The sequence below is a fragment of the Podarcis raffonei genome, chromosome 11 (assembly GCF_027172205.1).
Source record: "Podarcis raffonei isolate rPodRaf1 chromosome 11, rPodRaf1.pri, whole genome shotgun sequence".
NCBI lineage: Eukaryota > Metazoa > Chordata > Lepidosauria > Squamata > Lacertidae > Podarcis > Podarcis raffonei.
In genome coordinates this window covers 23,017,341-23,033,574 of record NC_070612.1, presented here as the reverse complement: position 1 = coordinate 23,033,574, position 16,234 = coordinate 23,017,341, and the positions used below count along the sequence as shown (strand labels likewise).

Here is a 16,234-nt window from a genome sequence, read left to right as displayed (position 1 = left end):
TTTAATTGCAATTTTCTCTAAAGAAATTTAGAGAACTGAATCTAAGATTGGAAAAATTTACCCATCCCTTTATGAGGGCCACGGTCCAGCAAGTAAGCATGATCAATGCATGTGCATGAGCCTACCCCACTCCATTTGCTAGGGGGCTGGGGTTGCTGGAAATTCTGCCTTTTACTTTGCACAGAATGGTCTCTCTAAAAGCCTGGAATTAAATAACACTCTTCTGTAGAGAGTGATCTCTAACGATCATGCAGTAACTCCAGATCAGATCGAAAGACTACCTGTGGCTTTGCCAGCTGAATCAGGCTCACAGGTCAGCCACCCTAGCAATAGACCAGTCAGAAAGAGAGAAATGATAACCATACTTTTATGAATGTTTAAAGCACTTCACATACACTGTCCTAGTAATCCTTGCAACCACCCTGTAAGTTAAGCATTATCCTCAGTATTGCAGGAAAAGGAACAAAGAGGAGACCCCTGGAAGAAGTAGTCCCCTCTCTTCCCTCTACCACTGGCCATAGCTCTACTTTCCACTCTTCAAGCAAAAAGGACAAGTGTCTGTTGCTTGCCTTTGCAAGTCATCAGCCAGGAACAGCTGCTACTGGGAGCTGCTATTGCCTAATGGAGAGGGCGGGCAAGTAATAGTTTGGTGGAGGGGAAGGGCAGGAGCAAACACAAGCATGAAAGGGAGGCCAGAGCAAAGCGAAGTCTCGTGCATGCCCACAAGGGAAGTCAGGTTGCAGGGCAGTGTAATGATCAGGGACAGCCCTGGCCACCACACACATCTATTAGATATTATTTTTCTTCTATTTTCAAACAAATTATCACACTGGATCAGCAAAAATTATTCATTACCTGAAATCCATTGGGAAAACTTGGTAGTACCGGATGTGGGATTTCAGGCCAGCAAATCTTTTTCAACCTGCCAAAACAAAATTTATCCATCTAATACAGGTATCTATTGACACCTATTAACAAGAAAAACCATTTACACTAAGTTAAAATCAAGCCCGTTTTCCTCCATCCGTCATAATAAGTTTTTAATTTACCGTATTTTTCGCCCTATAGGATGCACTTTTTCCCCTCCAAAAATGAAGGGGAAATGTGTGTGCGTCCTATGGGGCGAATGCAGGCTTTCGCTGAAGCCTGGAGAGCGAGAGGCGTAGGTGCGCACCGACCCCTCTCGCTCTCCAGGCTTCAGGAAGCTGTCCGCAAGCCTTGCGCACCCGGGGGGAGTTCCCGCAGGCTCGCAAGGCTTGCGGGCGGCAGCCTGCAGCGCGAAGCACGGGGCGTCCTCCGGAGGACACCCCGTGCTTCGCGCAGGTGTCCGCAAGCCTTGCGCGCCCGGCGGGAGTTTCCGCGGGCTCGCAAGGCTTGCGGGCAGCAGCCTGTTCTGTGGGCTGGGGCATAGGAAGCCTGAGCTGGGGGGGGGAATAACATTTTTTTATTCATTTCCCCCCCAAAAAACGAGGTGTGTCCTATGGACTGGTGCACCCTATAGGACGAAAAATACGGTATGTAACTTGCCATAATTCAGTAATAAGATTTCTCAGCTCAGGGAGTGGCTCTGCCTTTCCTTTGTAGTGGTTTGTTTATCAGACACATATTTAACAAGCAAGAAACTTTTTTAAAAAACTATGCTTCCATTTACTACAATGCCTCATTTTCACCCATATAAAAAGACTTATGCAAACATTTACTCACGTGCATCTTTTCAGAGCCCACAATAACCCAACAGTTGTTAAGCATAGCATGAAAAATCCAACAATGACAAACAGAAGAATAATATCTGTCTCACCTAGGAGGGGAAAGAGGAAGGGCAAAATGACTTCAAAATACAAACATCCAAGAATTTTAGGTTATCTCAAAAGTAAGTGCCTATGAGTTCAGTGGGACTTACTCCCGTTTACTGAACTATACTATATTTTAGCACTTAAAAAGGGAAGAAGGGGCTACAGTCTTGTAGAGAGGTCCCCAGTAAGAAAAAGAAAGAAAGAAATTCCATCAAAGGATGTGCGGTGCATCTTATTGTTGCACTTTTGACATATATCATGAACCACATAGATGGCTGCTGTAGAATGCAACTACATGGGTGTCACACAGCGGGGTGGGGGGAGGCTGTTTGTGTGTAGCAGCTTCCTGTCATGATACTGCATATCCTCCTCAGAGAGCCTTCAGCACAGTGCCCTGTCCATACAGTTGTGACCTGATTTAGTACTACTAAGCTAGGAGCAACTCAGCAGGGCATGTGTATTTCAAGGAGGTAATAACCTCAGCACTAGAGGAGTGGCCTGTAAGAACATTCTTACATGTATAACGGAAAAAAGTGAGATTACGTACAACCACAAGTTGGAAGTGCACCCTTTCTATGAGTTTATGTCAACTGTACATTCTTTCAATCAACAGAATTAAGGTTTCCTGGATTTCACTTTGTGCTGTAACAGTGTTGGAGGAATAGGCTACCCTTTCTGAGGCCCAGTTCAACACACATTAAAAAGCGACCCATGAATAGAAAATTATTTGCACTGAGTAACTTACTAAGTTTATGGGTGATGAAATCTAGCTCTGTTCCATTGGTTCCTCCAGCCACGGTGCTTGCCATAACATGAACTGTGTACTTGGTGTTAGCTTGCAAGGATTTAAGGTGGTATTCTAGCACATCAGCACTCACTGTTTCTCCTAATAAGACACAAATTTAGGGTTAAATGTTCATCTGGTCTAGTATATATGAAATTCCTTCAAGCCTGAAGGATCCTCAAGAGCTATACAAAAGGAAACAGATTTTTTTTTACTACCAAGAGTTATGAGATGCGGCTGCTCAGCAAAATGGACAGCAATGTTGCAGTTGACAAAATGTAAAATGATATTTTCTTAGAGAGAGAGAGTGGAATCTGCAACAAAATACTGCAGTGCATTCATGCCCCCTAAGAGGAGTGATGCAGATAGAAAGAAACAGCTTCGTGGTGCAATTCAGGCCTCTTGAGGTTTGTGTTTCAAGCGTTGAGAAGTAATCACAAACACTCTTTTTCTTCCCCCACTGGAAATATGGGGCTGGAGGGCTGGAAGCCCCAAGCCTGAGCATTTTATAATCATATAGCACACACAACAGTGGGTGTAGCCAAACTTTCTTCAGCAAAGGTTTTCAAACTATGTCACAGTAAGCCAGAAAAACAAAAACAAAAATGAATTCCCCACATGTAATAACAAACTTGTTGACAAAACTAGGTTTGGCACCAGGTTTGAGAAGAGACAAACCAAAGGAAAAAAAGAGCCATTTAAAAGACAGGAAAAGAATTAAGTGGTTGGCTCCTGTTCCAAGCACTGACAAAACAACATTAACCCTGCATGATATGTTTGGAAGGTCCAGGGATGGGTAGGAGTCAGCAGGTAGCATTCTGCCTCCACACTAAATCACATGTGCCCTGGCAGTTGTACCAAGGCAAATGTGTTGGATTACAAACAGAAATCTTCCAAATTTTTCAGCTGTTCCTTTCCTTACCAGCAATCCATGCCAACATATGGAGGCCACCTGAGACTAAAGAACAGCACTACAGTCGAACACTGCTAAGAAGTGGTATTATGACAGCCTTCTAACTTTCTGCCTCTTATGTGTATACGTACCCAATTCTTTTCCACCATCAGCTTTGTAAAATATAGTGTAGTTAATAATATCACCACGTCTGTCTGCTTTTTCAATTTCCTCCCACATTATGGCAGCTTCACTTTTATCAAAATATTTCACCACAGCAGTAGGACCTCGGATTGGGCCTAAATGATGTAGGAAAATACAGCCAACAAAACTTTAATAAAAGAAATGATGTTGTGAATGGTGTTCAGTGTTGCTAAATGCACAGCAATGTAGAAAAACAAGTTTCTAAATAACTAATGCAATTGTACATATTTAACAGAACAATCCTATTGGAGGTAGTCGTAGGAAGGGAGAACCCAAAGCAGAGGAACTACCAGATTAAAAGCTGATTTATTCAGATAGGATTAAGGGAGACTAATTATTTGCCACAGAGGCAGTCATTTATACGTACTTCCTTCTTGAAAGTAGGTTCTGGTGGAACTCGGCACTTTTACTTCACCTTTATGTAAGGGATACACTGAAATGTTGTAACATATATAGGGATTGAAGGTTCCTGGGGGGGGGAGGGGAAACAAGATGCACAGAATATTACTGCTCTTTCAAGTGTGCAGCAAGACTTTTAATTACACATAACAGAACAGAACAGAACAGAACAGAACATAAAACATAACATTCACTCACACAGCCACAACAGAAAAGCCACATGCCAGAATCAGGACTTTACAAACTTAGGACCTTTCCTTTATGACATATTTTCCTTGCTATATTGAAAAGCAGTATAGACTGAGAAACCTGCAAGGCCCAATTTTTATGTAGGATAAAACCAATATAAATGCAGCAATAGCTATTTTTAGACTTCTTCTTTCTGAAAAACGACTCCTGGAACAGCTGATAACCAGACTTTTTGTGCCAATACAGAAATGGAACTAGACTGTTTTGAGGAGTTTACATTAAAACAAAACACCATCACTAAATGGGATATAAACACTAGAAGTAAATAAATGTGTTTCCAACTTGTGGAGTTTTTCTCCAATAGATATTATGTATTGCTTGCAGCCAAGCAAATAAGGCTGCACAGTAGTATAAAGACCTTCATGTGACAGAAATCTACTCCCTTCTGTCTGTCCCTATCAGAATAGTCCAAATTTTCAAAACCAATAATCTGAAATAGCTCAATAGTCAGCATGGACTATTCTAGAGGACTTTAGCAGTGAAGAACAGCATTGCACCCATGTGCTTACCACTCAAGAGATATTTGCTAACATGCAACCAAATGCAAAAGTACATAAATAAATACCCAACTGGAAGCTGTCTCAACATAATGCTGTATTGTTTTAACACTTGACTGGGAGCCACCCAGAGTGGCTGGGGAAACTCAGCTAGGTGGGCGGGGTAGAAATAATAAATTTTATTATTATTATTATTATTATTATTATTATTATTATTATTATTATTATGTACATCTTTAGATAGAAAAATGGGGAGTGAAGATACAGAAATAAATACATTGGGTTTAAAAGATAGTCTCCAGAACCCTTACCTTTTGGAAATGTCCAGTTTGTGACATTTGTTATGTATTCCCAAGATCTGTTGTATGGATCTGTCTCCAATTCATTATACCATTCTATAATGTATTCATTTATTTCTAACTCTGAAGTTTCCCATTCCAAAAACAAGTGCTCCTTTAAAGCAGAAGTATTCAAGCTAAGAATCCTTTGGAGATCTAAGAGAATGATTGCTGACATTAGCAGGAATGTTGACTTGAGCAATTCAACTGAATATTATTGTGATTAATAAAATATTTCAGAACAGAAGACAGAAGGAAGCAGAAGGGTATGTAGCAATAGCAATCCTTCCTAAGAAAACCTTTTAACATGATCCCCTACAGAAAACACGGTACTCTGAGAAGCAATACTCCAGTAAATTCTACATTTTATCAATACAGTATAGGATGCAAAAATAAATACACAATGAATAAGCAGTGAGACTGCATAGCAATATCCTTGCAGACAGGGATTCAAGTAGAAAGACAGGTCTTGGATTAGAAGTCCCGTTTCCTAATTCTACCTGCACTAAAGTAATACTGCTTACTTAGTATCAGATAAGTCTTGATATTTAGGTGACTATTTAAGACATTTTTGTTTTAGATGTATGCTCCATAACTAAGTATTTGCTGTTTTGCTCTTTTTGCAAGCAAATGCTGCAACCATGTAATTGTATTTTAAAGAAGATCTGAAAGTGGATACAGTACACATTTACAAACACAATGACACATATCAACACCCGAACCACAGTGACCTATTACTACATTTTAAAAAAATCATACATTTTGATCACATAAACTCACTCATGCTTTCTTCATGTATTGATGGAATTTTCAAAACAGCCTCAGGAGAATCTCCAGCTATATTATGAGCAACAACACTGATCGAATAGGCTTCCCCTGTCAATCCGAAATTACTGGAATTATTTTTAGCGTGGACAGTTTTTTCAAAAGGAGGATTGGTTTTTGTAAAATACTTTATTCTGTAGCTATCTATTCTTCCAGAAGATGGGAATTCTTCATGTTTCTGTTAAAAAACAAAGCAAAATAGGACAGCTTAGCAATTGAAGAAGATAAGACTCTTAAGACTTGTGTGCATTTACCTGAGAAAGCAGTGCTGAACACAATGGGACTTCTAAGCAAACATTTATAGGATCACAAACACTACATAAAAACTAAAATGTAAGTCACACATACACAACTGAAAAGGACAGAGATGGGATCCTCTCTCTCCCTCTATACATATACACATATACTTCTCATGGAATCAGACAGCTTTGAAATATGCCAACCAGTTTTGAAAAGTTGGTTATCCAATAAGTTTGCAATCCATACACACTTGAGTTTACATGTACTGTAAAGGATTGCACTGTTAAATCTAATCTTGAAATTTATTTCCATCTTTTGCTTACAGGAAGTTTACAGCAAGTGCTTTTTGCACTGTACCTTGCAGTCTTGATTCACTTAATACCAGCGATAGGTCAGCAAATCATTACAAATTTATTTACTGTTCTTATTTCCATTACTCTCGGGAAGCAAGGGCAAGCTGCTGTTTCTCAGCTTAATGAACTCCAATCCAATCATTGCATATCTACTTCATCAGATTGACATGAATTTTGCAATAATGCACTAGCAGGTTGCTTTCAATATCAAGAGAATAAATAAATTGTATGCCTATATATGCCACAATACTTACTACTCTGCATAAAAAAAATACTTTCCACCAATCCTGTGCTACTTTGTGAGCCATACTAACACTCCAGTTTTTTGTTTTTCCTTATTTGACTGTTTATATTTTAAGGTATTTTATTTATTTCTACCGTGCAACACCCTAGAAACTTATTCTCAAGGGGAGCTCAGACATTTTCAGGATAAATACATAAACATTTCCTGTATGTACCCTCCAGGCAAGTTTACAACTTAGTGCCGATTGCCTGGCTTATAGGAAACGGAGCTTCCGTGTAGAACTTTAACACACATCAGTGGCAATGTGTGCTATTGTGGATTTTTGTCTGCAGTCACTGTAATTGTGCAAATTATTTCATTTAATACATCTGTATATTACCTTTCCAATTCATTGTTAAAGGTGTTTCACAGAAAAATAGAAACTTTACAGAAGGCATCAACAGGAGGGAAGGCACGAGATAGTAAAATCTTTTCCCAGAGCCTAAAGGAGAGCTATGTAGGTGCCAGACAAACTGCCCTTGAGAGGATGCTCCAAGGTCAGGGCACCACAATCCAAGCAGTAGAATTGCAGGCTAGTCCTCCAGTAGCCACCTTTCCCAACTCCAAAGCTGGGGACACTTGGAGCAGCGCAATGGCCTCACACGGATGTACTGCTTTGTACAATCTGGGGCTTCACACAATCTCTGCAGAGTCGCAACACCACTATAACATGTGTGCACGCCCATAAACTACTGTAGGAAGTAGCAGGGTATATAAGACCAACTGATTTTGAGTCCTCACCACCATCCTGCCACTTGCTTCTGCTTTTGGCAATTTTTCTCCCAAACATTTATGCAACCATTTAAAAAAAAAAAATAACACCACCAGCCAGCATTCTTAAGACTTCTGTATGATATTGCAAGCTACACTGAAGAATCTCATGAACCAAAGCATGGACCATATTTTTCCAACGCCTGATTTTAAAAAGTTCATACACACACATACATTTCCTATGCCAGTCTCTCCTGAATAGGATCCTGGTAAACTAATATGGACACCACCATAGATAATCCACCTTTATTCATGAAAACAAATAATTCCTTCACAGAATTCAATAAAACAGTTTTTTTTCTGAGAGATGTTTACTGCGAAAAACAAAGCATTACTGGGAAAGTCTATTCAGAAATCAGAGTAATCAAAATGACAGAGGTGTTTGCCAGTGTAATGGCGTGTATATGCATATGAGTTAGAGTGATACAAAATATGTAGTGACTCATCTCAAACATGAAAAATACCAATTAACATAGTATATAGGCTGCTGAGCTGTATCAGAAATAATGTCAGTCAAACCTGACAGCACATTCACCATTCAAATACTATACCAAAAAAACTCCAGAATGTCAAAGTGTCAAATTTTTTTACCTTCCACAAAAGGTGCACAGTTCTTCTTCCAGTGGGCTGATGCGATTCAAGTACTCGCCACAAGTCTACTTTTAAGGGAGCTATCAAAATTAATACATCATAATTAAAAATCTAGAAATAAAAGGCATGAACTACTCCTATAGCCCACCAGGATAGCCACTTCTATGCTGCTAAAAAGCTAGTTAGTATCATATTCTCATCCTGCAGCAAATGGAAATTCAAGAATAGCACAAGAATAGAACACACAACAACTAGTTCTTTGTTGTTATCCAAAACTAGGGAGGCTGTCTATGAACAACTTCCCTAGCAACTGGGTGCTGGAACATCATGACAAGCTGGCAACACTAAACACATACACTTTCCCTCTAGACCAGTGGTTCCCAAACATTTTTTTTTTGGCCATGCCCCACCTAAGCATCTCTAAAATCCTGGTGCCCCCCCGCCCCGTGACATATAATTCTTATTATTCAAAAAGTCAACTCCTATTCATGTGGAGGAAACCTAAAAGGCCATTCATTTGCCCCCCTTAAAAATGAAATTGCCCCCCTGTGGGGCATGCCCCCATGTTGGGAAGCACAGCTCTAACCATATTCAAGAGTAAATCACTGGAAACAGCAGCAATATCCAAAAGTAATACTGAATTTTTATTTATTTATTTATTTATTTATTTATTTATTTATTTATTTATACCCCGCCTATATGACTGGGTTCCCCCAGCCACCCAGGGCAGCTCCCAACAGATTACCAACAAAAACAGTGAATGATATAACCAATATAGAAGCGTGAGATAGTCCAGCCTGACAGATACCCCTTCACTGCCTATCCTATTTAACATATACTGTATAAACATTCACTGTGGATTCCCTAGATATGGAATTAGTCTTGGATATATAACAATAACAACAACAACAATAATAATAATAAACTGAATTAACATAAACTGATTTTTTTTAAGATCTGTAAATATAAAACTTAACAGCATCAAACTGTATCAGCATTTTTGCTTACCTTGTTCTTCTGTTGTTCCCATTTTATCTGCACTCCACTCACTCCAAAACTTCGAGTCATTATGAGCGCACCGAATGTCAATAGTATAGTTCGTACAATCCCACAGATTAGTGAGATCAATTGTTGCGCTGTCTTCTTCCATGAAGTAATCTTTCTAGAAATTGGGTAGAAAAACAGTTTTCCTTCCAAGAACACAGCAAATATCATAGGAGGTAAAATATAAAAGCCATGGTCTCTCTTGTTATCACTTGCATCCGTATTCTTACATTCCTCACCCCCCACTCCAAGCGTGGCTCGGATGGAAAATTCTACTTGCCAAAAACTGGCATTCATTCTTGGCTAAAATAACTGCTTACCGAAAGAGACCACACGTGTGTGTGTGTGTGTGTGTGTGTGTGTAGGGAAAAGTTCAGAAAAGGGCAACCAAACTGATTAAGCGAATGGGGAACCTCTCCTTTCAGGAAAAGTTAAAGCATTTGGCACTTTATAGTTTAGAGAAAAGGCAAGTAAGAAGAGACGTGATGAAACTGCATAAAATAATGCTAGGAGGAGCAGACTGAGAAGATGAGGCCAACATAGGCTACATGCCTGTAGTTATATGAGCTGGAAAAATTGCTACTCACTTACAATTCAACTTACCATGCCATTTTCCTTTATGGATTTATAACGAATTTGGCACCTTGTATTGTTCTCGGCACTTCGAGGCATATACCGAGGTTTAATCCAATGAACTCTTAGCGTTTGCTTCATCCTTGGAACTGTTTCTATTTCGGTTATCTGAGGAGGATCAGACTTCACTGGAATTGAGAAAGAAAGCTCTCATGCTTTCAATGCTAACGATTTTACAACCAATCCTACTGGCAGCAGCAAGAGAGAGTCTGCTGGAATGGAGAGTGGGGTAGGCTGCACACTTGAACGCCATTGCAGAATTTATATTTCATTTCTAAGCACAGCTATAAAAAGATAATTAAATTACTTCTGTTCGGTGGAGGGGGACTGATGAACCAGATCAATGTGATGCAACACCACTGCCACACTTGGAATTAAACCCAGCTGGGTTGGAGGTAGAGGCAGATGATTGTTGTTGTTGTTACAGTGGACCCTCTGGATACCGATATAATTCATTCTGGGAGTCCATGCGCAGCCTGAAAAATCCATAACCAGAGGCGCCGCTTCTGTGTGCACACGCAGCACGATAGAGCACTTCTGTGCATGTGGCGAAACCTGGAAAAATACTTCCGGGGTTGCTGCTTTCGCAACCCAAAGATTATGTATCCAGAGAGGTACATAACCCAAGGGTCCACTGTATTTCAATTTATAAACTACCTTTATCTTCCAAGGATCTCAGGTGGTGTACATGGTTCTCCTCCTCCCCATTTCATCCTCACAACAACCCTTTGAGGCAGGATAGACTAAGAGATGGTGACTGCCCCAAGGTCACTCAGTGAGCTTCATGGCTGAGTAGGGATCCAAATCTTGCTCTCCCAGGTCCTAGTCCAACACATGAACCATTACGCTACACTGGCTTTCAGAAGAGCTGGCAGGTATGAGGGACAGGACCTTCTTAAAGGTACAACTGTTATTATGGAACTTCCCTTTCCAAGATACACAAGCAGCTTGCCCTTTGGTATTATTTAGGCAGGCACTGTTTTCATTGAACGTTTTTATGCATATTGCTTGCGGAGGCGTTCAACAGGCAGTCTTGTAGCTGATTAGCTGTAATATATTGAAATGAATAAAATGAAGCAGGGGGATTGGAAGTGTTTTTACCTTTGCTATTAAGATTACGGTGTTCTCTATTTGTTGTGGTTTTAAGCAGTTTTAAATGTTGTAAGCACTGAACTGTGGCTAATATAGGCAACACCTCATTTATGTGGGGTTTATGTCCTGGGCCTCTGCATCTGTCAGCGAAATGCACATAAATGGAGAGTCCTAGTGGCTTGCAAGGGACTCTCTTCTGGCTCTGGGGAGGGTCTACTTGCGAGCCAGGAGGACTCTCCAGAGTGCTCCCCACTGCTGGGTTCCTGGCACCATGTGTGTGTGCGGTCACACAAAGATAGAGCACACACAAATGGGCGTTGCTTGTACATCTAATACAAATATTGCCTCTCTAGGGTCTGAGGCAAAGGTCGACACCTGTCGAATGGGCTCGGCACCTTGATTGCAGGAGGCAATGTACTCTGAAGGAGGCAGCAGGGCTCCAGTATTCTGTCAGAGGCCTGGCATCTCCTTCCCAAAACGCGGGAAGCTTCTTCCCAGCTCAGGGACGGAGGCACAATGTTCATGCGCATGACGTTGCCTTGCCCCAATCACTCTTGCAAGCTGGCACCTCTGGCCCTAAATGTTATCCTACGAAAATGTTCACTGCACACCAATGGAATTCTTTAATCTCTGCAGTAGCAACAAATGTATTGCATAAGAACTGGTTGCTCAAACACAGTCTATGTTTCTCATATTTTAAATTGCTTATGAACTTACAAATTTTTGTAGAAATTATGCAAACAGGCTCTGACGTTGCTTCCCCCAAGCTATTTCTTGCTGTCACCTGGACACGATATTCCCGAGCAGAAATTGGTTGATTGAATATTGTACATGAATCATTTTGGGTTGAGCAGCTTTGTATCTCATCGCCTACTAATGTTGAAGCCCTTTTCATTGAGCAGTTTTCTTCCTCATTCGGTTCTAACATCCTGTTTGTGAAAAATGCAGGCGGTGAGAAGAAGAAAATTAGTAAATATTTTTGGTGGAAGAAGTAGTTAAGAAGCTCACATTTAGAATCAAATCCAGGACTGAAATATGTTGAGCACAATTTAGAAAAGAACAGTAAAAGGTGAATTATGCTTTTAATAATGACAACCAAAAGTTGAGAACATTCAAGTGCCACATATTTCAACAGAAGAAATTTAAAACATGTGTTTTTCCCTCCTACAGAAATTAAAAGGATGAAAATGTGTATTTACCGTATTTTTCGCTCCATTGGACGCACTTTTTCCCTCCTAAAAAGGAAGGGGAAATGTCTGTGCGTCTTATGGAGCGAATGTGTGGTCCCTGGAGCCAAATCGCTGTTGCCCTGCGCTGCTTGGGTGCTCTTTGAGGGTGGGGGGAGGAGCCACGCGGCTCTGCCGGCAGCCTCTGCTTTCCCCTGAAGCCCCGACAAGGTTTGCAAGCAGAGGGAAGGCTGTGCGCCTTTGCCCCGCGCTCCTGGGGTGCTCTTTGGGGGGGGGAAGCCACACTGCTCTGCCTACAGCCTTTGCTTTCCCCTGAAGCTCCGACAAGGTTTGCAAGCAGAGGGAAGGCTGTGTGTTCCTGGGCTGCTCTTTGGGGGTGGGGGGAGGAGCCACGCGGCTCTGCTGGCAGCCTCCGCTTTCCCCTGAAGCCCCGACAAGGTTTGCAAGCAGAGGGAAGGCTGTGTGTTCCTGGGCTGCTCTTTGGGGGTGGGGGGAGGAGCCACGCGGCTCTGCTGGCAGCCTCTGCTTTCCCCTGAAGCCCCGACAAGGTTTGCAAGCAGAGGGAAGGCTGTGTGTTCCTGGGCTGCTCTTTGGGGGTGGGGGGAGGAGCCACGCGGCTCTGCTGGCAGCCTCCGCTTTCCCCTGAAGCCCCGACAAGGTTTGCAAGCAGAGGGAAGGCTGTGTGTTCCTGGGCTGCTCTTTGGGGGTGGGGGGAGGAGCCACGCGGCTCTGCTGGCAGCCTCCGCTTTCCCCTGAAGCCCCGACAAGGTTTGCAAGCAGAGGGAAGGCTGTGTGTTCCTGGGCTGCTCTTTGGGGGTGGGGGGAGGAGCCACGCGGCTCTGCTGGCAGCCTCCGCTTTCCCCTGAAGCCCCGACAAGGTTTGCAAGCAGAGGGAAGGCTGTGTGTTCCTGGGCTGCTCTTTGGGGGTGGGGGGAGGAGCCATGCGGCTCTGCTGGCAGCCTCCGCTTTCCCCTGAAGCCCCGACAAGGTTTGCAAGCAGAGGGAAGGCTGTGTGTTCCTGGGCTGCTCTTTGGGGGTGGGGGGAGGAGCCACGCGGCTCTGCTGGCAGCCTCCGCTTTCCCCTGAAGCCCCGACAAGGTTTGCAAGCAGAGGGAAGGCTGTGTGTTCCTGGGCTGCTCTTTGGGGGTGGGGGGAGGAGCCACGCGGCTCTGCTGGCAGCCTCCGCTTTCCCCTGAAGCCCCGACAAGGTTTGCAAGCAGAGGGAAGGCTGTGTGTTCCTGGGCTGCTCTTTGGGGGTGGGGGGAGGAGCCACGCGGCTCTGCTGGCAGCCTCTGCTTTCCTCTGAAGCCTCGACAAGGTTTGCAAGCAGAGGGAAGTCTGTGTGTTCCTGGGATGGGGGGGGGAAGGAGCCACACTGCTCTGCTACAGCCTTTGCTTTCCCCTGAAGCCCCGACAAGGTTTGCAGCAGAGGGAAGGCTGTGTGTTCCTGGGCTGCTCGTAGGGATTAGCAAATTGCTGTCTTTCAGTGCCTCCTAATTCAACTGCAAAGGATTGCCTAACTAGATTCTGAGCTCCATTAGAAGTTTAAAAATATTAAGTTTGGGGATTTCTTCAAGTAGCAGTTTTGCAGAAATAGTCATAAATACATGCAAAGCATCTCCACAAACCAGTAATAGTGAGCTCAGCTAAAACTGAGCAGGCATCTGGCTCAGGAACAGTTTAAACTGCACAACTATAACCAGACATCCTGTGTGTTTGTGTGTGGACCATGTTCCTAGCAGCTAATCTTTATTGCTGAAAAGAGGCACTGATATTCTACTCCAAATCTATAATTCATTATACAAATTCTTACAAGTACAGTCCACCTATACCAAACCAAAAACATTGTGTTCTCTTGTTATTGAATGGAAGCTATTTATCTGCCCTCTTTTCCTCCTCTGTTCTTGTTCAGTTTCTGTTAATTGGTTCTCATGGGAAACTTACAGATTCTGGCTTCACACAATTAACTCAAGGCAGTGTCAATTTACTCTTGGCAGAAAGCCAAGGTCAGCTTGACCTAGAAACTACTTACTCTGATTGGTTAACGACCAGCACTCAACTCTGTTATCTAGGGATTGCTAGCACAGTTTGGGTTAGGTGTGTTAGGTGTGTTAGGAGTAGGAGTGCTGTGTATGGTTAAGAGAGAGAGAGAGAAAGAAAGGATTTATTTTGCTTTGTTTTGTATGCAGAAACTCTGCTGGTTTTATTTTTCCTTTTAATAAATCCTGTAAATAGTTATTCTGAGTCTAGCTGACTAGTCATTTCCACCTCAACTAGCTTCTTCGCTGTGCAGGAAAACTCTGCTACGTTTGGGCTAAAGCCATTAGAGCTATGCCTGAGTCACCCCATTTTGAATCTTCCTTTCAAAACAACCATGCCTGTTTTGAGAAAACTTCAGAGATTTAGGAACTGGAGCGCAATCATTTGATCTCTTTGCTGTTCCTCCATACTCCAAGCACTTCTCATTTGCACAGCCCTGGTTTCTCTCCCTGACTATTAATATTCTTGATTAATAACAGTAAAATGCTCAAATTTTAGTTTTTGTGACTGCTGCCAATACTGACTTCCCAGTGATAATGAAAACAGCTACATTATAATGGAATGTCTGTCCTTTTTCCATTCTCTTCAATATATACCGTGGCTCGCTTTAAAGCTGCAAAGTGGACAGGAGCCACACACTTTGCTGTTTTAAATAGTTTAGTACAACATTTTAGTCAGATATTTTTTTTCTTGTTTTCCTGATCTAAAAACTTGGTGCGTCTTTTGGTCAGGTGCGTCCTATAGAGCAAAAAATACGGTACATGGGTATTTTTATTTTTATTTTTAAAGATCTTTGTATGTATTGGTAACCACACACAGCTGCTTTGAATATTAAAAAAATGGCAGCCATTTGTACTATGCCACACCACACTCACGGCAACCACTTCATGACTGATGGCCACAACATGTTTTCAGAATTCCAGGTGTGCCCATGGACCCCAAAAATCTTGGCAACTCCATGTATCATTGAAAGATGACCAGCTGAATGAACCCTGGAGGTTATGGTTGAGGCCATGGAGCAGCACTGCCCAAGCAGATATAGAGACAGAGTTGGCCTCTGAGTGTGCCACTGTGTTTGCATCTCGTTGGCTGCCCTGTTTGTGATGAATAGCTATTTAAGATTACTGGGGTAATCCAAAAGCAGTTGAACTAAACATTTGATTAAAGGGAGGAAATGCAATTATCTAACTCACACGCTACACGTTTTGCATAACATTAGCAGCCAACCACTTAGCACTTACTGTTTAGTGAGAGTATAGACTGTTTCAGGGTTCCTCTCATATGTCCATGTGCAAGTAAGAGTTGAGCCACTTTTGTAATAAAAGATGCAGAAAATAATTTCAGGAGGCCGTGGAGGAACTGCAAGCAAGAAAGGAAAAACAATAGATTTCTCAGGCATTTGAATGACCAGTTTCGTTTGGTAAAAAGACTTTAAACTACGTGGCATCAGTAAAATCTTACAATTTACATCTTTTAAAATATTACACCCACCAGGATCCCATTCTACATAAATATTCTCAAAGGTTTTTAAGTATTGTTAAAGTGCTTAAATCACCCATTTTCAGTTCAAGACTTTTTAGCTTACTTACACCCTGATCTAACTTCAGAGTGAGCCAGCTGTTGCTTTTTAACCGGAGAATCAACAAAACATTTAACGTGAGCTCTTCCATAAGTGAAATTATGAATAACTACTCCAGAGACAGAATCATTGATAATTTGGTAGTTTTCTTCTGCAATCACAACATCATTCAGTGTCCAGATGATATGGCTTGCGTTTTTATAAGGAAAAAGTTTTTTGCCCAGTCTACAAAAAACTTTCAAGGTGGAACCACTTTCAATTAAAGGGGATGAAGGAAAGATGTGAGCCACAGCATCTCCATCTATTTTTAAAGAAAAATCACTTAGATCAGTTATACTAAAGCAAAACACAAAACAACACAGCACTGACGGAAAAATAAACAAAGAAGGCACTATTTATGTATACACAGTTCTACCTCGTCCCTTTAAGAGACTCAACTA

The 16,234-nt window shown here is 42.0% G+C and overlaps 1 protein-coding gene across 10 annotated transcripts in view; it reads right to left on the bottom strand.

The window, feature by feature from the left end:
• Positions 1-16,234, bottom strand: part of IL31RA (interleukin 31 receptor A) — a 44,732-nt gene that overhangs the window by 3,689 nt on the left and 24,809 nt on the right. For 5 of the 10 annotated variants that reach the window (XM_053408191.1, XM_053408190.1, XM_053408189.1 and 2 more), the window contains 13 exons: positions 15,805-16,095; positions 15,457-15,574; positions 11,706-11,917; positions 9,867-10,024; positions 9,228-9,381; positions 8,220-8,299; positions 5,937-6,159; positions 5,130-5,312; positions 4,041-4,142; positions 3,622-3,768; positions 2,539-2,679; positions 1,705-1,798; positions 856-922 (listed from right to left, as the gene is read on the bottom strand). In XM_053408191.1, the coding sequence (XP_053264166.1) occupies positions 856-922; positions 1,705-1,798; positions 2,539-2,679; positions 3,622-3,768; positions 4,041-4,142; positions 5,130-5,312; positions 5,937-6,159; positions 8,220-8,299; positions 9,228-9,381; positions 9,867-10,024; positions 11,706-11,917; positions 15,457-15,574; positions 15,805-16,095 (1,970 nt within the window). The remainder of the gene's footprint in view (positions 1-855; positions 923-1,704; positions 1,799-2,538; positions 2,680-3,621; positions 3,769-4,040; positions 4,143-5,129; positions 5,313-5,936; positions 6,160-8,219; positions 8,300-9,227; positions 9,382-9,866; positions 10,025-11,705; positions 11,918-15,456; positions 15,575-15,804; positions 16,096-16,234) is intronic. The other 5 variants (XM_053408198.1, XM_053408197.1, XM_053408195.1 and 2 more) reach the window with 2 other exon arrangements.